Source organism: Onychostoma macrolepis, chromosome 03 (genome assembly GCF_012432095.1).
Source record: "Onychostoma macrolepis isolate SWU-2019 chromosome 03, ASM1243209v1, whole genome shotgun sequence".
NCBI lineage: Eukaryota > Metazoa > Chordata > Actinopteri > Cypriniformes > Cyprinidae > Onychostoma > Onychostoma macrolepis.
The window spans coordinates 48,328,585-48,355,034 of NC_081157.1; the positions used below are offsets into that span (position 1 = coordinate 48,328,585).

Consider the following 26,450-nt stretch of genomic DNA (forward strand, 5'->3'; position numbering starts at 1 on the left):
TATAATAAGCCTCATCTGAAGTGGCTGCGCTACGCCCCAGACCGAGCGGGAGGAGCTGGAAGACAGACGCAGCAGGAGTTAGCACTTTAAAAGAAAAAAAAAAGAAATAATACAATAAAAATGATTGTTTTTAAACAAATTTTTAAAGAATGCGTGGGGTGTCATTTGTGCTAGTCTAGGTTATAGCCTAAAGGTATAGTTTCTATTTTCTATATTTTGCTAGCCCATCCTGGCTGTCGATAAAGCAGGATTATAGCCTAATAATAATGTTTTTAATATTATATTAAAATTACAGACCTTCAGATTAAACCTGTGGTATACTAAAACACCATTGAAGTTTTGTTGATATGCTGGGATTTCAACATTGTTTCAATATCCATTGTAATCGAAATACCATTGAAATTCTGTTGATCTCTAGGTATGATTTAAACGTTGTTTCAATGATAATAGAGGGTGCAACATGATGAAGAATCAACATCAGAGTTCGACGTTGATTCAATGATTTTATCGTTGACAGCGGGATGTTGATTTAACATCGTTTCAATTACTATTTGCTATCTGGGAACAGTTGTAGCACAGGTATAAAACGTCTGTTATCATCAGTGATGGGAATAACGGCGTTATAAATAAACGGCGTTACTAACGGCGTTATTTTTTTTCAGTAACGAGTAATCAGACTACTTTGTAACACTGGTTATCATGTCTGAAAACAAACACAAGTAATGGAGTTCATCACTTAAACAGGCATTGATGTTCCATACAGAGCACAGAAAAATACAAACCATCACAAAAATAGTTTTTAGCTTTATTTGCTAAAAACGGAAGAGTGCAGAAACATAACACCTCCTACGCCTCAACAAAATATAAAATAAAAAAGAACGGCGCACATTTAGGCCAAAGTGGGAGAAGATTATTTGATCTTTGTTAGGCCTATTAGAAAATAAGACCATTCCCAGCAAGCAATAGCCGTCATTTCACCGTTGCGGTTAACTAGACCCGATGTAGATGTATGTGTAACCCACTCATAGCCAAAATAACCTTGAATTTGGTTACATGTAGTTTTTGGTTAATGGAAACCATTGGAATTTCTGTGATGGTTTCTATTGGGCTTCTATTGTTTTTTTTAGCAGGGATGTTTGTGTGGAGAATTAGAAACCATGAAGCATGTAGTGTGAAATTCTTCGTGCTGCAAGAAACCACATGTTTCCTGATCTGTTGAAATCCGGAGTCTCATCTTTATCTTTAAAATCGATTCTTGAAAATAAGGAATATGAAGCAACAAAGGTTGTTATAAGGTTTTTACTCCACATTGGTCTTTATTTGAGGATTTAATTTATGAGATGTAGTTGTTCAGATGAACTGAGGAGGGCAGCAATACGCATTTGAAGCGTCTAAGCTGCTGCAAATCACACAAGAAGAAGAAGCTTCACACTCCAGTCCAGCGGGTGGCGCCAAAACACACATTTGTTTGTCAAACACCATTAAACCTCAGAGGAAGAAGATTCGTTTTACCGCGCTCTCTGTTGTTTTGTTGTGATGCTGCCTTAATACAGACGGTTAGAAATGTTTCTGTAAATGTAAAGATACAGTTTTGGAATTTGTTCAATAAATACCTGTAATATTCTCATCCTCACAATCGTGAGTAAGTTTTGAAGCAAGCAGGAATATCTGGAGGAGTATCATCTGAACTGAGATCTGCTGCTGTGAAGATGGTGTTTGTTAAAGAGGAGAGTGAGGAGAACATGAGTGAACCAGAAACCTGGAGAATAAAACAGGAGGAATCAGAAACCTGCAGAATAAAACACGAGGAACCAGAAACCTGGAGAATAAAACACGAGGAACCAGAAACCTGGAGAATAAAACACGAGGAACCAGAAACCTGCAGAATAAAACACGAGGAACCAGAAACCTGCAGAATAAAACACGAGGAACCAGAAACCTGCAGAATAAAACAGGAGGAACAAGGAGGTTGGTGTTTATTCTTCATTCATCTTTAATGACTTTAATGGCACATTAGGCGTACAAAGCTTGAACCATTTGGGGTCTGACCCCGCATCGCAGTCTTCTGAGGTAAATTCTAGGGCAGTTTCCCAGACAGGGTTTAAATTAAGCCAGAAGTAGGCTTAATCTAGAATAGTTAATCAAGGTTTTAAAAAAATGGCTTTCTGAAACACAGATTAAGTACAGATTACTAACTCCTGGGGGGTATTCCAGAAAGCAGGTTATGTGACATACCCGGGTGTGTTTGAGGATAAGTGAGCGGATAACCTCAGGTTTCGGTTCCAAAATCGGAGGTTACTTTCAGGGTATGTAAGTAACCATAGTAACTTGCTCTCTAAAGATAACCTGCTCCGGAGCAGGTTATTTTCCAGGGTTAGTTCACTTCAGCGCTATCAGAGCATGTATGATCTACTGATGAGCCTTCAGTGGGCGTGACAGATAGCGCACCACATTATATAATATTACAATATTGTAGCATATTATATATATATATATATATATATATATATATATATATATATATAATATTATTGCTGTCAAATTTTTTTCGATTGACAGTACTAATATATATATGTATGTATATGTATGATATGTTATTGATAAAGCGCTAATATAAGTAATAAGGTAATATATTATTCTAATATGGTTATTTATTTTATTGGCATATAAGTTATCTGTATAAATTATAAAACACTATGACAAGGTAATGTTTAATTTATTTTATATATATATATATATATATATATATATATATGTGTGTGTGTATATATATATATATATATATACACATCATCTCATACATGGATCGGCATTTTCTATAATGTATTTCTATAATAACAATTAGTGGTGGGCCGTTATCGGCGTTAACGTGCTGCGTTAACGTGAGACTCTTTTCGGGCGATAAAAAAAATATCGCCGTTAATCTATTCTCAAAGTTGGGTTGGGAGCTGGGTCTATACTACGCAAGCTATGATGACTTTCACCTCGATATTTTAGCGCAGATGTATACCTAGCCGAATTGCACTGTAGGGGGCGAGAACGAGTCTTCGAACCTGTGTGTATGCGTGCTAACATGGATGCAGCTATGAAGCCGCCGGGTTTGCTTCAGGGAAAATTTATTTTTAAGAAGCTTCCCAATGGAAATCGGCAAGTCATTTCTATCTCTACGTTACATGGTTACATGGTCATACTCTCTGTATCGCGCGCACAGCGGAGTTCTGCCCCGGTGCGCACGCACAACCTGATATTGCCAAGTGCAACGTGTTCCTGGGTCAACATATTTTGTTGACCCTGGAACAACATTTTAATCCAAAAATATAATCTTAACCATATTCCTACACCTAAACCTAACCTTACCCATGAGTAATCCCTAAAATCTGAGGAACTGATAGATGAATTACACTGATGTACAAGCACCAAACACTGATTATAATCCTAAACTTCACAAAAATTATAAACTGGTTCTTGAAATCTGATTGGTTAATCACAATGTTGTTCCAGGGTCAACAAAGATGTTGACCCAGGAACACGTTGCACTTGGCAATATCAGGTTTGGCTTTTATGATTATTCCTTAAAGATAAGGTTTTAATAGTTTTAGTAGTAGTAGCCTATTACATTCTGCCCAATGTCTTCAAGTGAAACCGAATTTTTATTTTGACGGGTTGCCGTGAGGATAGTTTTTCTCAAATGAAACGCTCGAATGCTCATGAAGTGACTCTCAGAGCAGTTCTGGAGATGTTGTTCATGTATTTATGTCCTCATTTAGTGAGACGACAGACGTTAATATCGCCGCAAGCATCACGTGGTCTTCTGTATGAGTAGTGAACAAACCCGCGCGTCTGTGCCATACATTAACACAGAGACACACAGAAGTCATATTTAAATAGACGTTTTGCGGCTTAATATTTACAAATAGGAGTGGGAGTGTGCGCACAACCTGATTTTGCCAAGTGCAACGTGTTCCTGGGTCAACAACATTTTAATCCAAAAATATAATCTTAACCATATTCCTACACCTAAACCTAACCTTACCCATGAGTAATCCCTAAAATCTGAGGAATTGATAGATGAATTACACTGATTATAATCCTAAACTTCACAAAAATTATAAACTGGTTCTTGAAATCTGATTGGTTAATCACAATGTTGTTCCAGGGTCAACAAAGATGTTGACCCAGGAACACGTTGCACTTGGCAATATCAGGTTTGGCGGTGCGCACACACACAAACGTAAGCGCACACACAAGTGAGCACACTCCCACCAAACCTGATATTGCCAAGTGCAACGTGTTCCTGGGTCAACATCTTTGTTGACCCTGGAACAACATTGTGATTAACCAATCAGATTTCAAGAACCAGTTTATAATTTTTGTGAAGTTTAGGATTATAATCAGTGTTTGGTGCTTGTACATCAGTGTAATTCATCTATCAGTTCCTCAGATTTTAGGGATTACTCATGGGTAAGGTTAGGTTTAGGTGTAGGAATATGGTTAAGATTATATTTTTGGATTAAAATGTTGTTCCAGGGTCAACAAAATATGTTGACCCAGGAACACGTTGCACTTGGCAATATCAGGTCGTGCAATCATACAATGTCTTCAATGTTATCCATATTAAATTCTTGATGACTGCTAGTTGTTTACTACTAGTAGTGAACTTATTCTGATCTACTTGGCAGAATTCAAATGAGCCATTTTAATCTAGATTAATCTAGATTAATTCCAAGATTACAGTGAGATTAATCTAGATTAAAAAAATTAATCTATGCCCACCACTAATAAAAATACATATCTGATATGACTTAATATATAATTAGCATAAAAAAAACGATATAATGCGTATTCTCGAGGATTAAACATTAAACAGAAAAAAGTAAAAATGATTGCACAACCATGAATTAGGTTGCGATATGCACTAAGCATGTAAACAACCATTGAACAAAAGAAGAAGAAAAAACAGCATGGCGCGCTTTTTCTTAGCGTCTGTTTCCATAGTGACTCGTCGATTCATCGCTCTGTTGAGAATGTCTTGAGTCTTAACCAGGAACATACTCTGTGTTGAATGAACTTACTCCGACATGTTTTTGGAACCACATACCTCGAGTAAGCAAGGTTTGGGGTTAATCAACCGAAAGTTCAGGGTTTAGCTGACGGTAAGTTAACCATGCTTTCTGGAATATACCCCTGCTGAACTATGGAGTCCTGAACTAAAATAAACTAGATTAATTTAAAACCAACTGTGCTAATCTGAATTAGCATGATAGAGGTTGCCTATAAAACATGGAATGAACAAAGAAAAGCTTAAAATTGAATGGAACTGAGAAGCAAATCCAAATAAAACAACAGCAGTGGGAAAAGACTGCAATCAAAAAACAAAAACTAAAAAAATTTTTTACTGAAGAAGCAAAGTAAACTGCACACATCAGGTGTCGAACAAAAGAAAAAAGGATTGCCCAGAAATCTCTTTGTAATGAATTTAAGAATCATAAATTATTCTACTCAGCTGTTGTTTAAGTTTTACAACATGCAAATAAAAAACCAATTGTATTGGCACCCTACGAAAATAAGATCAAAGAAGGTTGCGAAACTAAAACTATTATTTATTTATTTATTTGTTTACCTTTTGATCTTTCAAAACATAAAGTAAATCAAATGTACTTTTTGGAATAAAAACATCTAAATTGTTAACAGTGCAGATATATTTTCACAGGCTCATTTGTTCATATCTACCAAGGGTGCCAATAATTTTTATATATAAAGACTAGAAACACAATGTTAATCTAAAGTTTACCTGCTTCCTGGTAGGTTTCATTTAAGCCTCAATTTAGTCCTGAAGTAGCTCTAGTCTTCCTCCAGGAAATCAGCTTATTACATTCTGGACTAGACTAAGTCTAAGACTATTTAAAATAGGGCTGGACGATATGGACAAAATTTATATCAAAATATATGTCTTAATTTTGGTCTATACAACTATATATATATTTTTTTAAATCCTCAGAAAAACTGCCAAGAACACCCACAACAGTTGTCTGTACCTACAACTTATGAAAAAAGGATTTGTCATGTCTATGAAACCACCTCCTATAAAACTATAATATTTTATAAAACAAATGGCACAAATAAATGAACGGTCACCTTTTATTTGTATTTAGACTTCATACAAACAAGAAATGTGAAATCACTGTCAAATATACACAAGATTCTCAGTCTCACCTGATTAATATTAATATATTTAACTTTAAACTATAACATAGGCTGATTATTCTTATAGATTGAAACAAAAAGTGCTTCAGCCAGGATAAAGAATATGAAAAGTGCTCAGAGTTGCTGCAGAAAACAGAAAAAAGAGTGAGCAACAACAAAAACATGTTGCTGTAGACAGGCTCATTCTCTGCCAGCTGGAGGTGCTTTAGAGCAAAGACTAGACTATGCACTCCTAATACTTATGAAGGGGCGAAAGTTCATTGCATAATATGGCGAATAAGCCACTAGGGTTGTCAAAAAAAAACAAAAAAAAAACTTGAATTTAAAATAAAAATCCATATTCAAATGCAAAAACGCTGCATTTGCATGCGGGAAAAATTACAGAGCCGTGGTTTACGTTTTTTTTGGGCTTCTTTTATAATGTACCGCGACCGCCCAAAGTGTATATAGACAAATAAAAATCAAGAACGGAGAGGCGGTTGTAAAATCACAAACAAGGTGAGTTACAGCTGGAGTATACATGTTAAGGCTTTTACACAGCAGAAATAAACATGACAACAGCCACTATAGAGTATATTAGATAATAAACACACGATTACGATAGATATGGTCTGTATGTGATTTTTTTTTTTTTTAGATGAATGTGTACATCTGAAATGCTTATTTGTGCAGTGATATAAACGGTTATAAATAGCACATTTTAACAACAGTAAACGACCAAATTCCACATGTGATCGCAAAAGGAAGTTATTACAAACACTCAATGGTTGTTTCAAGTGAGTTCTGAGTAAAAGTGTACTATTAATCTCATTTACAGGTAAATCCTAGTATTTTAAATTTGTGATTAATCATGATTAATCACAGTCCATGACTGTGATTAACGCAAGTAATTTTTTAATCGATTGACAGAACTAATATATATATATATATATATATACAGGTGCTGGTCATATAATTGGAATATCATCAAAAAGTTGAAGCGACCAACAAGTCTGTTAAAGAGCTAAGAGTGGAGTTTGAGACCATAGCTACCGCAGCGAAGCAGACACGTGACCGCGTTGATTCTGTTCAAGCAGATGCACGTGAGGATAGGAGGGTAGTCACGGACGTTAGAAATCAGCTGGAGCGACTCATCGAGAAGATGACAGATATGGAGGACAGGTGCAGGAGGAACAACGCACGACTGGTGGGGCTGCCAGAGGGGGCTGAGGGATCCGACGCGGCTGGTTTCCTCAGAGTTAATCTTCCCAAGTGGATTCCTTTCTTGAGGGGCCGTGACATTGAGATTGACAGGGCGCACCGCGTGTATGACGGAGGGAGAGGCTCCGATCGGCCGCGCACTCTTATTTTTCGTGTACTGAGATGGCAAGACAGATCAGATATCCTGAAGGGTGCTCGGCAGGCTTATCCGGTGAAATGCGCACAGAACAATGTCACACTACTATTTTTTCCCGACTTTAGTCCAGCTACAGCGATCAGGAGAAAGGCATTTGGTCCGGTTTTGAAGAAGATGACAGCGCTTGGCCTCCAGCCCTTCCTCATGTATCCGGTGGTACTTAAACTACGGCACAAAGGGGAACAGAAAAGCTTAGATTCCCCTCAGAAAGCGGAGGATTTTATCAGCTCCCTGTCTCAGCAGAAGACATATGCCGCGGCTCTGCGGGGTGGCGACGGGGGAACAGCAGCCGCTGTCTCTCCGGTCCAGCAAGAGGAACGTGATGGCCGGGATGCACATGGTTCTAGCTGCCCTAGTTGGGGATGATGGTAGGATGGACATGGACGCTTGCTAAATCTATTTTTTGCTTTTTCTTCTCTCCTCTCTACTACTGAGATATTGTCCCTATATATCCGGTACAATGATCTCGTTGCTGATAAGACTGACAATCCTTTTTTTTTTTTTTTTGGAGGGGACTAATTGAGAGTAGGTTTAATTAAAAATATTTTTTTGGCTGTGTGGGCCTTTCGGGAGACATGTCTTGCGTTGGAGTGGATCAGTCACGAACCATCACTATTTTTGTTGCTCAGTCAGACCTATATTTTCGGTAATGAGAACCGAGTTGTGTCTGAGTTGTTCCTTGTTTATGGTTGTTCATGTTTTTATGTTGTTTTTACTTTTTACAACAGACATTTATACTTTTATTTATTTTACCTTATTTCTAAAGGGATTTTTCATCTAGGAGGTTTGGTATCTAAAATGCACATCCGCGTTTACATGCTATTTACAGAATGGAAGTGCTTCTGTGTTTTTTTTTTTTTCATTTATTGAATACAATCTTGGGATTATGAATATTCAATGCATACTCTAAATATTTGATCACTGAATGTGAATGGTTTAAATTCTGCTGTTAAACGAACCCGTGTGTTAGAATATTTACACCGTAAATCTATTTCCTGTGCCCTAATTCAAGAGACACATTTAAAACAATCTGACGTGGCACGTTTTCAGAATAAATATTATAAATTAGCGGCTTTTTCCTGCGCTCAAAATAAAACAAAGGGGGTGCTTATCCTTGTTAACTGAAAGTTAAATTTAACAATTGAACACCTTGGTAGTGATGAGAAGGGTAGATTTGTTTTTATCCGATGCAAAATATATAATAATAGGTTAGCATTGGTCTCTATTTATGGTCTGAATGAGACAGACAGTGCGTTCCTTACACAGATTTCTAAAACATTACTTGAGCAGACTCACTGCCCATTAGTGGTGGGTGGTGATTTTAATGCTGTCATAGATCCTGCTTTGGATAAATCTCAGTCTGATACAACAGCCAATCCATCCTCTAAATTACTGAATAAATTTATCACGGAGCTCAACTTAATTGATCTTTGGAGAATTCAGAATACTAAAGCTAAGGACTTCACTTTTTTTTCTAATAGACATAAGACTTTCTCTAGGATAGACTACATATTTCTCAGCCCATCTTTAATTTCGTCTTATTCCTCCATCTCTATATTACCAATTTTATTATCTGATCATTCTGCTGTGTTGTGCAGTGTTCCTCTTTCCGATGTTAAAGCCAAGTCCCCCGATGGCGCTTTAACATATCATTATTAAGTAATCAGACTTTCATTATTTCACTAAAAGAATATATTATGGAATTTCTTGAAATCAATATGCCCTCTGATGTGAATCCTCAAATAATGTGGAAATCGACTAAGTGTGCTATACGAGGATTCTGTATATCTTTTTCTTCTACTCTTGCCAAAGCGAAAACTGACCAGTTAACAGATGCTGGTCATATAATTAGAATATCATCAAAAAGTTTATTTATTTCACTAATTCCATTCAAAAAGTGAAACTTGTATATTATATTCATTCATTACACACAGACCGATATATTTCAAATGTTTATTTCTTTTAATTTTGATGATTATAACTGACAACTAACGAAAATCCCAAATTCAGTATCTCAGAAAATTAGAATATTGTGAAAAGATTCAATATTGAAGACACCTGGTGCCACACTCTAATCAGCTAATTAACTCAAAACACCTGCAAAGGCCTTTAAATGGTCTCTCAGTCTAGTTCCGGAGGCTACACAATCATGGGGAAGACTGCTGACTTGACAGTTGTCCAAAAGACGACCATTGACACGTTGCACAAGGAGGGCAAGACACAAAAGGTCATTGCAAAAGAGGCTGGCTGTTCACAGAGCTCTGTGTCCAAGCACATTAATAGAGAGGCGAAGGGAAGGAAAAGATGTGGTAGAAAAAAGTACAAGCAATAGGGATAACCGCACCCTGGAGAGGATTGTGAAACAAAACCCATTCAAAAATGTGGGGGAGATTCACAAAGGGTGGACTGCAGCTGGAGTCAGTGCTTCAAGAACCACTACGCACAGACGTATGCAAGACATGGGTTTCAGCTGTTGCATTCCTTGTGTCAAGCCACTCTTGAACAACAGACAGCGACAGAAGCGTCTCGCCTGGGCTAAAGACAAAAAGGACTGGACTGCTGCTGAGTGGTCCAAAGTTATGTTTTCTGATGAAAGTAAATTTTGCATTTCCTTTGGAAATCAGGGTCCCAGGGTCTGGAGGAAGAGAGGAGAGAGGCACACAATCCACGTTGCTTGAGGTCCAGTGTAAAGTTTCCACAGTCAGTGATGGTTTGGGGTGCCATGTCATCTGCTGGTGTTGGTCCACTGTGTTTTCTAAGGTCCAAGGTCAGCGCAACCGTATACCAGGAAGTTTTAGAGCACTTCATGCTTCCTGCTGCTGACCAACTTTATGGAGATGCAGATTTAATTTTCCAACAGGACTTGGCACCTGCACACAGTGCCAAAGCAACCAGTGTCTGGTTTAAGGACCATGGTATCCCTATTCTTAATTGGCCAGCAACCTCGCCTGACCTTAACCCCATAGAAAATCTATGGGGTATTGTGAAGAGGAAGATGCGATATGCCAGACCCAACAATGCAGAAGAGCTGAAGGCCACTATCAGAGCAACCTGGGCTCTCATAACACCTGAGCAGTGCCACAGACTGATCGACTCCATGCCACGCCGCATTGCTGCAGTAATTCAGGCAAAAGGAGCCCCAACTAAGTATTGAGTGCTGTGCATGCTCATACTTTTCATGTTCATACTTTTCAGTTGGCCAAGATTTCTAAAAATCCTTTCTTTGTATTGGAGATACTGAATTTGGGATTTTCCTTAGTTGTCAGTTATAATCATCAAAATTAAAAGAAATAAACATTTGAAATATATCAGTCTGTGTGTAATGAATGAATATAATATACAAGTTTCACTTCTTGAATGGAATTAGTGAAATAAATCAACTTTTTGATGATATTCTAATTATATGACCAACACCTGTACACAATTAGAAAATAAAATCCAATCATTGCAAAACCTACAAAAACAACATTTTACTGAGCAAAAGGCTACACAGTTGTCCTCTTTAAAAGAAGAATATGATTTACTTTCATATATATATATAATCTGTGTGTGTATGTGTTACGATGTAACGAGGTCAATATTCAGAAATCAACGAAACCGAAACTAAATCGCGTTGAAACAGGAAGTGAAACAGAAGAGAATGAAAAAATTAACGGTCCACATAACAAAACATAAACCTGACAATAAGATCGTTAGTCTATTGTTAGCATATATATATATATATATATATATATATATATATATATATATATATATATATATATAAAACAGTTAGTTCTGATCCTCGAATCTGACTGACAATATACTTTTTCTGTTGATATTTCATCCACGAGTTCTAGATGGGCTGTCAGTCAGTGCAGTTTCATTGTTTGTCTTTAAGTGAGTCTTTAAACCATTCATTCAACTACACATTCTAAAACGCTGATTCATTCAAAGAGAGATGTAATGAAACACGCTGTTGAAATCCTTTTAACTTTGAGTGCTAGGGTGGGCGATATGACCAAAATCTTATATCACGATATGACTAATTTTATGTCACGATAACGATATATATCACAATATAGTATTTTTTTTGTTGTTGTTTTTATGATATTAAAATCTTTGATACCATAGCATTTTCATAATCCTTGTCACCAATGTCAATATCAAACTAATACAAGCCTTTAAAAAAAAAAAAAAAAAAAAACTCAAGCTCACTGAAAATAAATAAAGTCAGTGATGAAATAAGTATAAGAAACTAATTGCAAGCAATAGGACAAAAAACTACAATAAATAAGAAACGCTACATACATTGTGTAAATTAATTAGTCTTCACTGAGTTAATTATATCTATCTATGATAGATATAATTAACACGTGTATTATGTATAGATTCTATATATATATATATATATATATATATATATATATATATATATATATATATATATCATTATTATTTTATTATTTCTTCTTATTAAAGTTACAAAAGTGATTTAGTCAGGAACAGTGAGAGATTTTCAAGCAATGTGCAATGATTGATATGAATGGCAGACAGAACGAATATTGGACAGCTTCCCCTTTAAGACCGAAGTCTGGATCCAATATACTGTTACATATGCGTTTTCTCCTTCAGCTGTTTCCTCTGTCTTAAGACCTAAATTGCTGTCTTTATGAGGATACTTGCCAAGACGGGGATGCTGACGCATATTGTGTTTATGTAATCGTTCAAAGCCAATAAAGCCGCATTTTTTTTAAAAATGCACCTCTCACACAGAAACCGAGACGGCGCACGCATATAGCTCTGTTGTTTGTGTTTCAACGGCTTAAAATCGGTTGTTTTAAAACTGCAGTGCTTAAAAACGCGTGCCCATGCTAGATGTAGTCCCTCGTTTAGGAACGAGCTCCTCGTTCTCCACCTGGTTCTGTCGCCGCTTCACGCCCCGTGGTGGTGTGTAAAGATCTCAGTCATCCAAATGATTAAAAGGTATTACCGTAAACAATGTATTTTGCGACACCGCGAAATAAACGATAGAACATAATATGAAACGATAGACTTTTTATTTCGTCCATCCGACATATATCGTCATATAGAGGGAAGTTCGGTGAGGAGTTATAGACCATATCAGTATTTTAATATGTACAATTATATCATACAGAAACAAGCACAAACGCTTGACCAGCCGCAACATCAGCATAACAGTTACTGCAAAATTATTATTTACCACTCTTTGCAGAACACAATCCCTGTTCCCTGCATCTCCCTCCTGCAATCTGTTTTTGTTTTTGTAGCTGGAAATCAGCGCACAGACCATTTGCGGGCTATATTTTTTAATACTTCCAGTCTCGCTGGAGAACAACAGGCTGACGCACGCAGGTTCTCGCGTTATTTCCTTATCACTTCTCGCGTGTGTTTTGTTGTGAAACGTAGTTTGCGGATCAGACAGAGTTGTCGGCGATTCTTCCTATTGTGAAATCGTGCAATGTGAAAGCCCCTGTCGCCGATCCATCGTGCAATGTGAACACAGCAGCGACTGAATGCTTCCCCAGATAGTCACGCAGTGTGAAAACAACAGCGATCCGACGAGTTTGAAAATCATGCAGTGTGAACTCGGCATTAGTAACACATACAGCTGTGTCCTCGCCAAAATGCAATAGTGAAAAGAGACCCCTCTCAAACAGTGTCGCGTTCACCGGTATAGGCCCTTTCACACGGGACGCGGCAGTCGCGAGTGTCTAGTTCATTTTCAATGGGAGACATGCGGAAAGCGGCAAACCGCGAGCGGTTTTGCTGGCGGCGCGGAGGCTCGTGCACCCAAAATCCTGCCGCTTCCACGAGCACGGCGCTTTGCGGCAGGCGCCGCCAAAGATAAAAATATTTTATCTTTTTGTGAGCGGCAGTGGTAGCCGCGTCGGCTTTAACCAATCAGTGAACAGATTATTAACAACCAATCATAGAACATTTAACTGAACTTATAATGGAAAGTTGAAAATGGAGGAGAAGATTGTTTTAAGTTTGATGGATTTCCCAGAACTGTTATGACCAATCTAAAATCTCATACAGAGACATAAATAAAAAATCCAGAGCATGGGAGCTTGTGAGCGCATGAGTTGGTTTGCCAGGTAAAAATACAAATATGTACAAAATGTCCAAACAGTACATTATTGTGCGTGGTTAAATGTCATGATAAAATATAAACTAACTTTCAAAAGTTTGGATTTGGTACGATTGTTAAATAAGTCTCTTCTGGCCCACCAAGGTTGAATTTTCGGATCAAAAAACAGCAAATCAGTAATATTGTGAAGTATTAATTTTTACACAGACACACGCACGCACAGCTGTTCAAATATAATGATTTGCTGCTTAAGAAACATTTATGGTTATTATTATAATGTTGAAAACAGTTTTGCTGATTAATAATTTTATGGAAACAGTGATAGTCAGAAATCTGGTTATGTAACATTTAAAAAAAAAATGTTTACACTAATTATCCAATTATTTCAATTAATTATTTTATTCAGAAAGAATGCATTAAATTGAAGTGACAGTAATGATACAAATGCTGTGTGTGTGTGTGTGTGTGTGTGTGTGAGTGTTTGATTAAATCAATGGAGCCTTGGTGAGCAGAAGATAATTTTTTTTCAAAAACATTAAAAATCTTTCTGGCCCCAAACTTTTGAAAGGTGGTGTGCATCAGGTTCAAGAAGGCTATAGACACAAAATCGATAATAAGCCATCTGTTTTATTCAATACTTTTTTTTTTGTTTAATGTAACAGCTGCTTTTCATTATCTACTGATTAATTGACTTTTTGATTTGATTACTATATACACATGTGTTTGTAACTATATACATATTTGAAACTGATTTATCCTAGTTTAATATCTGTAGCCAGTTGATCATATTAGTTTATTCAATGGAGTGTTGCCAGGACACTTCTCCTTGAGGTGAGCTAAAATAGGTGCAGAATTTTTCCCTAACAGACACTGCAAGTCTGCTGCTGCTGTTGGCTCCCATTCTTAATACTGGCTGCAAAGAATTCTGGGAGTCACATGGATAACTTCTTGCTGCATGCTCTTCCTCACATTTGTTGCCATGAATCCGTAGGAAATTGTGCAGAATGCATGTGGCTTTCACAATTGCCTCTGCTTTCTCAGGTGTAACAGCCATCATCCGCCTATAGACTCGCCACTGATTGGAGAGTATGCCAAAGGCATTCTCTACCACTCTTCTTGCCCGGGACAAACGATAGTTATATACCCTCTTCTCTGTTGTGAGCTGCTGTCCTGGAAAGGGCCTCATCAGATTTTTTTTTGCAGTGGGAAAGCTTCATCTCCAACAAAGACATGTGGCATAGGCCCAAGGCTTTCTACCCCTTGTGGTGTGTCCATTGGAATGCCAAGTTTTCCCTCTTTCAATCTTCTTCCCAAAGAGGAACAGGAAAATACTCCTCCATCACTGTTTCTTCCGAAAGCTCCAACATCAATTACACGAAACAGATAATTTGCATCAACTAATGCCAGAAGGACAATAGAGTGTGTGCCCTTATAGTTGAAATATAATGATCCAGAGTTTGGTGGAGCTTGTAACACCACATGTTTGCCATCAATAGCTCCAATGCAGTTTGGAAAGTTCCACCTTTCCTGAAACTCTTTAGCGATTTCCACCCAATCTTGCGTTTCTGGTACTGGCATATATTCATTCACCAACACATCCCAGATGACCTTGGTGACCTCATCCACAATTGTTGCTACGGTTGACGTTCCCACTCTGTAGCTGAAAGCTATGCTCACAAATGAGTCTCCAGTTGCCAGAAACCTGTATTGAAAAAAGCACAATATTGGGTATCATGCAACTATAAATTATATAAAATAAGATACTGTAAACATTAACATCATGATATTCTGTAAAGTTGCTTTGAAACAATGTGCATTGTGAAAAGGACTATACAAATAAATCTGACATTATGTATTCATGTATAATTCGCAATCATTCTTATTTTTTTCAGTGTACTAACTCTTTTTCTGGTTTTGTTTTTAAACTTTTTTTTTTTCTCTGGATAGTTGAAGAAGTGAGGAAAAAATTGAAAAATCTCAGGGACAAATATATAAAAGAGAGGAGAGCAATGAAAGAGAAGAAGAGTGGGTCAGGAGGAGCGGACAGCCAGAAAGTCTGGAAATACTTTCACATCATGACATTCCTTGAGCCCCATGTAAGAGAGAGGCCGACAAGCAGTAACATGGTGGAAAATGAAGAAGAACAGGAAGTTATTCTCACACTTGAGCCAGTCACAGTGCAGATAGAGCAGGAAGTGAGTGATATCAGTACAACAGAGGATTCACTTGTTGAGAATGAAAACGAGAACAGCTCACAAATGCCTAAGCAATGTACATCAGTTCAAAAGAGCCAAAGTAAATGAAAATATATATAATAAGGTTCCCGACCACTGATATAGATGGAGCAGCAAATAATAAGGGACACTTTTTTCAACAAAATGTATGTTAGATAATTTTGTAGTTGATCAATCATACTTAAACGGTTACTCCACCCCAAAATGAAAATTGTCATTAATCACTTACAGCCATGTCGTTCCAAACCTGTGAAAGCTTCGTTCTTCTTTGTAACACAATTTATGATATTTTGGATGAAAACCAGGAGGCTTGTGACTGTCCCATTGACTGCCAAGTAAAAAACACTGTCAAGATCCAGAAAAGTATGAAAGGCATCGTCAGAATAGTCCATCTGCCATCAGTGGTTCAATCTGAATGTAATGAAGCGACGAGAATACTTCTTGTTCGTGAAGAACTAAAATAACGACTTTATTCAACAATTCATCTCCTTCTCATACAAATTGCGTATGCTACTCTGTGTCAGCCACGCCGCAAGGATATGCTGTTTTCGTTCAAAGCAAAGCGTAAATGCATGTAGAAAATGTATCCGTGTGTTTTGGGGTGGAGTAACCCTTTAATAGTTCTCCTTATAGAAATATGGGATTGTGTCTACAATGTTTTAAAATTATGTTTTGAAGATCATTGTTCATGAAAAGTTTCAGGGAAGTATAATTTATAAAATTGCATCAAAAGGAACAAAATTTTGTATAGAAATTGTCTTTACACCAGGGTTCACTTTTATGTACATTCATATTTCTCCGTTTTGTTTTTTTTTTGTTTTTGTTTTTCAAGCTACTGAGAAATAAACTGTTTTGCTTTTATTTTAGAGTTTATTGAAGAAAGTGAGGTGAACGAAGAATTGAATGAAGATGAGGAGAAAAATCATGTCAAAACTGGAGAAAAATATTTGAGTTGCTCTCAAACGAAACAGAAAGATTTAAAGAAAAGAAGAGCCAATAAATCTTCTGCCTGCACTCAGTGTGGAAAGAGTTTGACAAGCAAATATAGTCTTGATCGTCACATGAAAATTCATACGGGAGAGAAACCTTACACATGTGATCAATGTGGGAAGAGTTTCATACAATCAGCACACCTTAAGAAACACATGAACATCCACACTGGAGAGAAACTGTACTCATGTGATCAATGTGATAAAACCTTTTCGAGCGCTTCAGTCCAAAAGAAACACCTGACAGTTCATACAAAGGAGAAGCCATATTCATGTTATTTATGTGGAAAGAGTTTTTCACATTTTTCAATTTTGAAAGTACATCAGAAAATACACACTGGTGTGAGAGAGTACATGTGCTTGGAGTGTGAAGAGACTTTTACTTCAGCAAAGTTTTTAAAACTGCATGAGAGGATTCACACTGGAGAGAAACCGTATCACTGCACTGCATGTGGGAACCGTTTCAATAATTCATCTGCTCTACACAGACATACAAAAAACTATCACAGTAAGTATTCAAGATTCAGCTGAGATTCATCCCCAAAACAACAATGTCAAAACATTTTATTATTGTGTTTTCTTATGAGTTTCATATTATGTTCAATTGTCTTATAATGCATGCGTCACTTGTAGTTTGCTGACTCTTTCATGAAGGAAAGCAGAAGTTTTTACAACCTGCTCTTGTTGAGAAAGCTGAAGAAGGGACTGTAACACTGACTAACACTTTCTTCACTGTTGTTTTCAAAATGACTAATTATTCTTCCACTTAAGATGTATTTAGAAAACGCAGATGGAAGATATACTGTCATATAGCTTTGCAACTGATCCTTATTTACTTCTCTTGTAAGAAGGCATGGGGACCGGAACATGGTATTTAATGGGCCGTTTTTTCATGCAAAAAAAAAAAGAATGCCATTAAAAAACCAAACTAATGCGCAGTATCGTAAGAATAGTAAAACCGTTAAAATCTTATCGATACACATCCCTACTTGTAAGTCAGTAGGAGAGATCTATCTCATTAGTTTTCATTTTTACTTTCAGTAATTATTGATCACTTTTGCTGTGAGTAATTGACCGTTCGCAAGGACCCACCCACCGTTAGTTATTGTTGCTATCTCCGACAAACAATGCCACTCTCACACTACACATGTTCTCACACAGTGAAAAATACATCACAGAGCAAAGAGAAAACTGATAATGTGCTGACAGACAAGACAGAGCAGGTTATTTCTGGTATGAAAAGAGGTCTCAGGAATCTCAGCTTTCAATTTTTGTTATTCAAAGAAATTCAAATAATACCGTTTTGTGGCTCTTTAATGTGTCGTGATGCATTGCCGTAGCGCCTCAGTTCAGGCCGCACGCGTATTCCTATCGTCTTTTCATATGTATGTAAAGCATGAAATAAACATGAATAAACACCAGAACATATTTTATTTTAACCATGGAACACACTATTTTTCAAGTTTTCAAGTCTCTGGTGTTTCTAGTCACATTTACATATTTTCCAAGCAGATAATGTGAAACCTATGGAAATGGTTTAAAAAAAGCACATAGCACTATAGTTCCCTATCAGTCAGTCACATTCGACGTAACGTCAGTATGACTGACTAATAGGATCTCGCCCAAGAGCACAATCACCTTTGAGTGTTAACAAAACAAGCCAATGACAGTTGGCGTGCGTGTTTCGCCAAGCGCACCCCGCCCCGCAGTGCGGGTATAAAAGGAGAGCGCGTGCAAACGCACATCAGCTTTTCGCTTCGGAGCCGAGCCTTTCAGCGCGAATCTCCAAGAGTGTCTGCAACACAGCAAATGAAGCAGTTGGTGTTACGGCGCGTCAGCGAAGGTTGTTGTCAGTGCTGCTGCTTCTGACGGCGTGCTGCAGCTCTTCATTCTGCGGTCACGCTGCGACCTCCCCTGGGCGCTTCAGCGCTTCTCTAAAAGAGTATTTGTAAAAGAGCAATATAAAAGAGCTCCACGAGTGACGGGCGTCTTTTTAAAGATGGCTTCCCGCTCGTGTGTTTCTGGATGTGGTCATTTCCTGGCTTCATCTGACGCTCACGATCGCTGTGTCTCGAGCTTGGGCTTTCATCACGCTGAAGCAGCGCTCGTGGATGAGTCATGTTCTCATTGTGGGAACATGATCATCGCGATGCTGCGTTCCAGATACCTCCTCGTCAAACGGGGGGGTATCCCCCTTGCCATGCTCCGTTCTAGCTACTCCGGTTCTTGGAGGGCTACTTCGGCTCATGGTCAAGGTGACTTGAGGATCACAGTGAGAGCTTCCCCGTCGATTGCGTCTCCGCGGGCCTCTCACTCCTCCAGCGCATCGCACCATCTGGTGTTTCCGGACGAGCCCGCGGGATCCCCGGTCAGGGCAGGGGCCCAGCATCTCGTTCGGAGAACCAGCGGATGACAGGATGTCGATCGCTGCATCGGAGGGCGAGCTAGGCTCTGGAGATGATGATTCAGCTGCGCTGCCTCTGTCAGAAAGAGTGGCGTTGTCCGAGTCAGATCCAGAGCTGACTGCTATGCTTTCCCTTGCCGCCGAGAGCGTCGGGCTGCACTGGAGGCCGCCTCCTTCTCCCGAACGCTCGAGACAGGAAGATTGGTTCCTGGGGGCGCAGGCCAATCGCCAGCAGCTGCCTCCAGTTCCATTCTTCCCGGAGGTGCATCAGGTGGTGACTAGGTCTTGGAGGGCACCTTTTTCTGCCCGAAACAGGCCTGGCCCCTCTTCCGTCCTCACCACCCTCGGCGGTGGGGTGGCCCAAGTGTATGTGGAGATCTCCCCAGTCGAACGCAATCCATGCCTTCCGTCCAGGGCCTGTAAGTTCTCGTCCGCTCGCCTGCACGCCATGGTCCTCCTGCAAGTCCACCAGGCCAAGGCATTGAAGCAGTTGCACGAGGGTGGTGCTGACCCAGGTGTGCTGCAGGAACTGCGCACAGCGACGGACCTCACCCTAAGGGCGACGAAAGTCACGGCGCGGGCCCTGGGTCAGACGATGTCCACATTGGTGGTCCAGGAGCATCACCTATGGCTGACCTTGGCGGATATGAGGGAGACTCCTGCCATATCCTGCCCCGGCGGTCTGCTGCTGTCTCCACCCAGCCGCCGGCTGCAGTCCCTCCGTCTGCTCATCACCGAGGGCGCCCTCCTTCACAATGTCCGCAGCGTGGAGCTGGCCGCAGGAAAGTGGCGCAGCCCGTCTCCGCCCCTGCCAAGCCTGGAGTCTTTGGATCCTGCTCTTCAGGAGATGGTGACCGCACCACTCCTTCCCCTGGAGAAGGGCCGGGTGGAGAATATTTTGTTCCCTTTTTGTTTTGTTCCGCCACTGGCTCCCCAGCCAGTGGTACCCAAAACCTCTAAAAAAAAAAAAAAAAAAAAGAGCAGTTTCCTTTTTCTATGGGTCCCAAGAGGGCCAGGATGGCGGTGCACGAGACACAGTCTCTACACCCCCGTCCCCCTCTCCTTTCGCCAGCGGGCAGCAGGGTCCGGTCCGAGGACACGATGCCTTCTCCCACGCCCCCTGCCCAACCGTGGAGCCAGGTAAGTGTCGCACCGCGCACTCAGATCCCACTCTGCCTTCCGAGTCAGGTCCCTGTGCTCCACTTCGCTGCCCTACCGCGGGTACATCGGTGGTTCAGTTTGCCTGGCGTCCTCCCAGGTTCAGGGGCATTCGGTTCACCTCTGTGTTGAACAAAGATGCTCCTGTCTTGCGTGCAGAAGTCGCGGTCCTGCTGGCGAAGGACGTGATAGAGCCGGTCCCTCCAGCCGAGATGAAGTCAGGGTTTTACAGCCCCTACTTCTGTATTGATCTCACCCCAGGCTGGCTGAGTCTACCTCAGAGACTTCCATATGTAGTACTGCCAAGGCCAGTCCATATGTGTAATCTCCACATGGTTACCTCCTTTACGCAGGATGTGGCTTCCGTAGCGTTCCCCTACTTGGAGTACACTTTCCCAGTGTTATCCATATCCTTTGTGGTAAACAAGCATTTATGTAAAATAAAACCATACACAAAATTACCACTATCATCTAGAAATCAAATTTTGTCAAAGTTCTGCACTTTTGACAAGTATGTAGTAAAAAAATCACAAAACACCAAACTTTTCATTTTGCAACTGAATCTTACATCAATTATAATCACTAAAGTTGTTGGTCAGTTCTGTATAATACTATGCAAGAATATTGGTACATTTAGTAAGAGTAGAATATATCAATTTTTCTATATGAAAATTAGATTTTGCACATTACTGATGTTAATAAAAGTAAATTTTGTATGCTCCCCAACTCAAGCTCAGTGCTTTACTGTCAAATGTTTTACCAAGAAATAAGCGTAATATTATTTGTAACTGCACTTATTAATGCAAAACAGTAGTAATTTTATTATTAAATTATCTTTATTTTTGATACCCCACACACCAGCCCCCAGCGCTACCAAATCTGCTTCTGGTGCCACCATTTGTAAAAGTTAGTGGCGCTGCTCTCAAATGTTACTCTGGAGCCCTGCACTGTTACATCAGGGTTTGCTTTAATGTTCACATTTCTCAGCTTTTAACAAGTTACTGAAAATGAACCATTTTTTACTTTTATTTCAGAGTTGACTGAAGAAAATGAGGAGAATAAAGAATCAAGTGAAGTTGAGGAGAAAAATCATGTCAAAACTGGAGAAAAACCTTTGAGTTGCTCTCAAACCAAACAGAAAGATTTAAAGAAAAGAAGAGCCAAGAAATCTTTCACCTGCACTCGGTGTGGAAAGAGTTTCACACACAAAACAAGTCTTGAGCATCACGTGAAAGTTCATACTGGAGAGAACCCATTCACTTGTGATCAATGCGGGAAGAGTTTCTCACAATCAGCAAACCTTTATGATCACATGAATATCCACACTGGAGAGAAGCAGCACGCATGCGATCAATGCGGTAAAATGTTTTTATGGGCTTCAGTTCTGAAGAAACACTTGAAAGTTCATTTAAAGGAGAAGGCACATTCATGTCATTTGTGTGGTAACAGTTTTTTGCATCAACAAAATTTGAAAAAGCATCAGAAAACACATACTGGTGTGACAGAATACATGTGCTTTGCGTGTGAAAAGACTTTTACTACAGCGACCTGTTTAAAACTGCATGAGAGGATTCACACTGGAGAAAAACCTTATAAGTGTTTGCACTGTGACAAGAGATTCAGTCAGTCAGTGCATCTGAAAAGACACAATAGGATCCACACTGGAGTGAAACCTTATAAGTGTTCTCACTGTGACAAGAGATTCAGTCAGGCAGTACATCTGAAAAGACACAATAGGATCCACACTGGGGAAAAACCTTATACGTGTTCACACTGTGACGAGAGATTCAGTCATTCATCAAATCTGAAAAGACACGAGAGGATCCACACTGGAGAGAAACCTTATAAGTGTTCACACTGTGATGAGAGATTCAGTCAGTCATCAACTCTGAAAACACACGAGAGGATCCACACTGGAGAGAAACCGTATATGTGTTCACACTGTGACGAGAGATTCAGTCAGTTAACAACTCTGAAAACACACGAGAGGATTCACACTGGAGAAAAACCTTATGTGTGTTCACACTGTGACAAGAGATTCAGTCATTCATCAACTCTGAAAATACATGAGAGGATTCACACTGGAGATAAACCTTACAAGTGTTCACACTGTGACAAGAGATTCAGTCATTCATCAACTCTGAAAACACATGAGATGATCCACACTGGAGAGAAACCGTATCACTGCACTGCACATGGGAAGCGTTTCAATCAATCATCTGCTCTACACAGTCATACAAAAAACAATCACATTAAGGCCTCATACACAGGGAGACGCGTTTAGCTGTATACGTAAAAATTGTGTATCATATTGGCATTTCGTCCAGACGTATCGGGCGTTTTGGGAGCCTGAAATTCTATTTTTTTTAAACCGGGTCCCAAAGTGGATAAATCTGAAAACAACACCTTTGTGTTTTGTGTGTACAGCCAATCTATATTTTGTGAAACGATGATGTCATCACCCCACGTCTTTACCCTAGTCAGACACCGCTACATCATGTAAAGGCCGGGACACACCAAGCCAACGGTCGGGCTAGTTTGTGTGGTGTGTTTCACTCGTCGGGTTAACGTCGGCGGCAGTTTGCCCAATTCAACATGTTGAATCGCCATTGGGACCGTTGGCGAGAGGCAGAACTCTGATTGGATGTTCAGTTTAGCAAACGAGTCAGTGCCCGAGAATTACAGTGAAAGTGATGAAAACAAGCACGTAAATGAAGGCGGCACAAACAGAAGGCTGTTTAAATGTTACGTGATCTTTCTAATCATTCTAATACGCAAACGTTTTCATAACATGAGCCGCTTAAAGTTATTAAGGTTATCGACGTTACTGATATTCAAAATGGTAAGCAAACGCTGCTTTGTTCATGTTTTGTATATCTGCGTTTATCTAGTATATCTTTGTTTCGGTTTCTCCTTTTGAATGACGAATATATACTATTGAGAGCTGCTGATATAGACAGTTAATTCCACAGAACGCATGTGTTAGTTTGCTGTCGGCTGTAGTCTGTGCAGTGTGTTCGCGCGCAGTAGGGCTGTGCAATTAATCGCATGCGATTCCCATGCGCATCTCGTCAGTAAAGCCGGTTCCGTGATTGACGGTAAATCTCCATCACCTGTTTTCAAATGGAGCGGCAGTTAATACACAGAGCCGTAGTTCACTGACAAGCTACGCGATATCGCGTTCATAATCGCAGATGAATCGCATTCGAGTATGAACACGATATTGCGTAGCTCCATTTGAAAACAGGTGATGGAGATTTACCGCCAATCACGGAGCCGACTTTACTGAGGAGATGCGCATGAGAATCACATGCGATTAATTGCACAGCCCTAGTGCGCAGCTTTTTGGTCTGACGTGAGGCGACAACACCATCGGCTTTCGTCGCCGCTAGTTCTTTGAAGTTGGCTTGGTGTGTCCCGGCCTTAACAGCAAAAACAATGACGGACTACATGCTTCTGTTCATGCTGCAGAAGCCTATTAGCGTTACTAACTTTACTATCTTTTCTTGTTGTTGTGTTGGGTTTGTATAAAGTGCACAAGGTTTATACACATGCTCCAAGTCTTCTCCATTTTTAGTGTATCTCTGTGGCAGAATTACAGCGCCACATATTGGTCTGGCATGAAAACTACATCATTTGAGTCAGTTTCAGTGATTTTGTGTGTACACAGATATTTCTTGAGACAACGCCATGTTTACAGAAGAATGAAAAAATAAAACATGGGATAGGGAAAGCTCTGGCTTCGTGTGGATGAGTCCTATGTAGATCATCTTCAGATCCAGCATTATCAGATCTGATGCTGCCTTCTCATCAAATGCAACACAATAATGCATCAAGCAGTAAAATATCATCTGGATAAATCTGTCCTGGCCAGTCATAACAAGCAACATGACAAAGAAACATTATCTAAAGTTTTCACAGTGACTAAAGTTCATCTTCATGTTCTAAACTAGCAGATTCAACTGAGATTCAGATTAACTCAAAGATGGACTTCCTCCCTAAAGAACAATGTCAAAAAGTTTTATTCTTGTATGCCATTTTGCTTCATGATATAAATATCATTGTGTTTTCTTATGAATTTCATATTATGTTCAATTGTCTTATAATGCATGTGTATCACTTCAGGTCACTGTCATGAAGCTTTGCAACTGATCCTTCTTTGCTTCTCTTGTAAGTAGGAATGAATACATGAACCCGGTATTAAATGAGCTCTAGGGCTTAATTACGAAAGACTGTAGTATCGAAAAGCAAATGATAACTGTTCTTCTTTTGGTGCTGGGTAAATTAAGGAAATACACCTACAGTTTATTATTGCTACATAAATATTATCAAGCTAACTGTATCTTGTCAACCGTTTCTACATGTGATAATATCAAGACATTCATCACTGTCGCGTTTTTGTTTCTGCAATCCAGAAGCAAGGTCTCTCTTGTACTTTAGGGCTGTGAGATTAATCTAATTTGATTTTCGATTGAGTTTGACTTCCAAGGATTATGAAAACAAGTTGTTTGACTTAAAGCGATATATTAGAGAAAATCTGATGTCTTGACTTTATGGCCGCTGTGTGTGTGTGTCTGTTATGTCCATGTGACCGTAGTAATCCATTATTATGAGTTTACACCACTGATCTATAATAGAGACCTGGATTTCTGATGAGATCATTGAAGTGAAGCCACTGCAGCGCCATATTGTTATTTACTAGTATTGTCATATATTATATTGAATTAACAGTGAATCTTACGATCTTAATGAGAAAACATCACCCAACGAGTCAGTGTTTTTATATCTGAAGGTTTCCTGGACATTCTTACAACGCAAACGTGCTGCATGTAAAAGGTTATTTGTTTCATGTTGGGAATTTCCCCTGCCTCTTAAAAAAAATGCTAACACTTTATTTTAAGGTGTCATAATACAGAGTAATTACCTAATTAAGTACTTAGTAGTAACCGTTGTACTTACATGAAAGAAAATGTACTTGCCGTGTAACTAAGTTATGGAACAGCCTGTAATTACAGTTTGTAATTATGTAGATGTAATAGGCAGCTACTGTTACACAGATACTAGTACACTTAAGTACACTCTTGATACACTTTATTATAAGTCGCTTATGCCTGTGTAATATTCTGTAATGTAATTAGAAATGTATTACATGTATTTTAGTTGTGTACTGGTGGTGGGTTAAATCAAACTAAGGTGCAGCTGGATAGGGTGTACAGTATAGATACACGAAGTACACTTATGCACTTTTTATTTGAAGTTGCTTATGTCTGTGTACTTACATTTATAATTATGTTGTATAAAGTCTGCAACACGTGTAAAAATATTTTGGTTACATAAGTAGATGTGTAACAGACTGTCTGTTATATATGTGTAACAGCCTATTACATGCACATAATTACAAACTATAAGTACAGGCTGTTCCATAAATTAGTTACATGGTAAGTACATTTTCTTTCATGTAAGTACAATGGCTACTACTAAGCACTTAACTATGTAATTACTCTGTATCATGAACACCTTAAAATAAAGTGTTACCAAAAACATAATTATCATATTCATTACAGTAGCAAACATCTGATGGACAAGATCCTCAACAAATGTATTACAAATGACAAAGTGCTTTTTCTGAATTCTGAATAAAATTTTATACTTTCTTTGTGCATATACTTTAATTCACCTCGTACAATTATTCACTCTTTATGTAATTATGTTGTTTAGTTCATCCTCTCCTTTGTTCAGGTGCAGCTTGTTTAGTTCTCGTTTGCTTGCTCTAATTAAGTCCTCAGTTTCTCCCCAGTCTTGGTCTGGTATTAAATGTTTTAGTTTGATGGTATAGTCTAAGTCTTTCTCCTGTGTTTATGTTAGTGGCTTTAATAAAGTACCTGTTATCTATGCATCTTCGTCGAGCGCCTACCTCTACACAAACTATAAGACAGAATACCAGATTTATAAGATTTCTAACAGAGTCAGT

The 26,450-nt window shown here is 39.0% G+C and overlaps 1 protein-coding gene across 3 annotated transcripts; it reads left to right on the top strand.

The window, feature by feature from the left end:
* Positions 1–1,501: 1,501 nt before the first annotated feature.
* On the top strand, positions 1,502–25,397 carry LOC131537316 (zinc finger protein 664-like). Of its 3 annotated transcripts, none has more exons than XM_058770648.1 (3): positions 1,502–1,968; positions 16,796–17,425; positions 21,514–25,397. In XM_058770648.1, the coding sequence occupies exons 1-3, from the start codon at positions 1,710–1,712 to the stop codon at positions 22,761–22,763; spliced, it is 2,139 nt and encodes a 712-aa protein (XP_058626631.1). In that variant the 5' UTR covers positions 1,502–1,709; the 3' UTR covers positions 22,764–25,397. The 3 variants fall into 3 exon arrangements, with proteins under 3 accessions (XP_058626631.1, XP_058626633.1, XP_058626632.1); XM_058770649.1 differs by lacking the exon at positions 1,502–1,968 and adding an exon at positions 15,812–15,889; XM_058770650.1 differs by lacking the exon at positions 16,796–17,425.
* Positions 25,398–26,450: the final 1,053 nt, after the last annotated feature.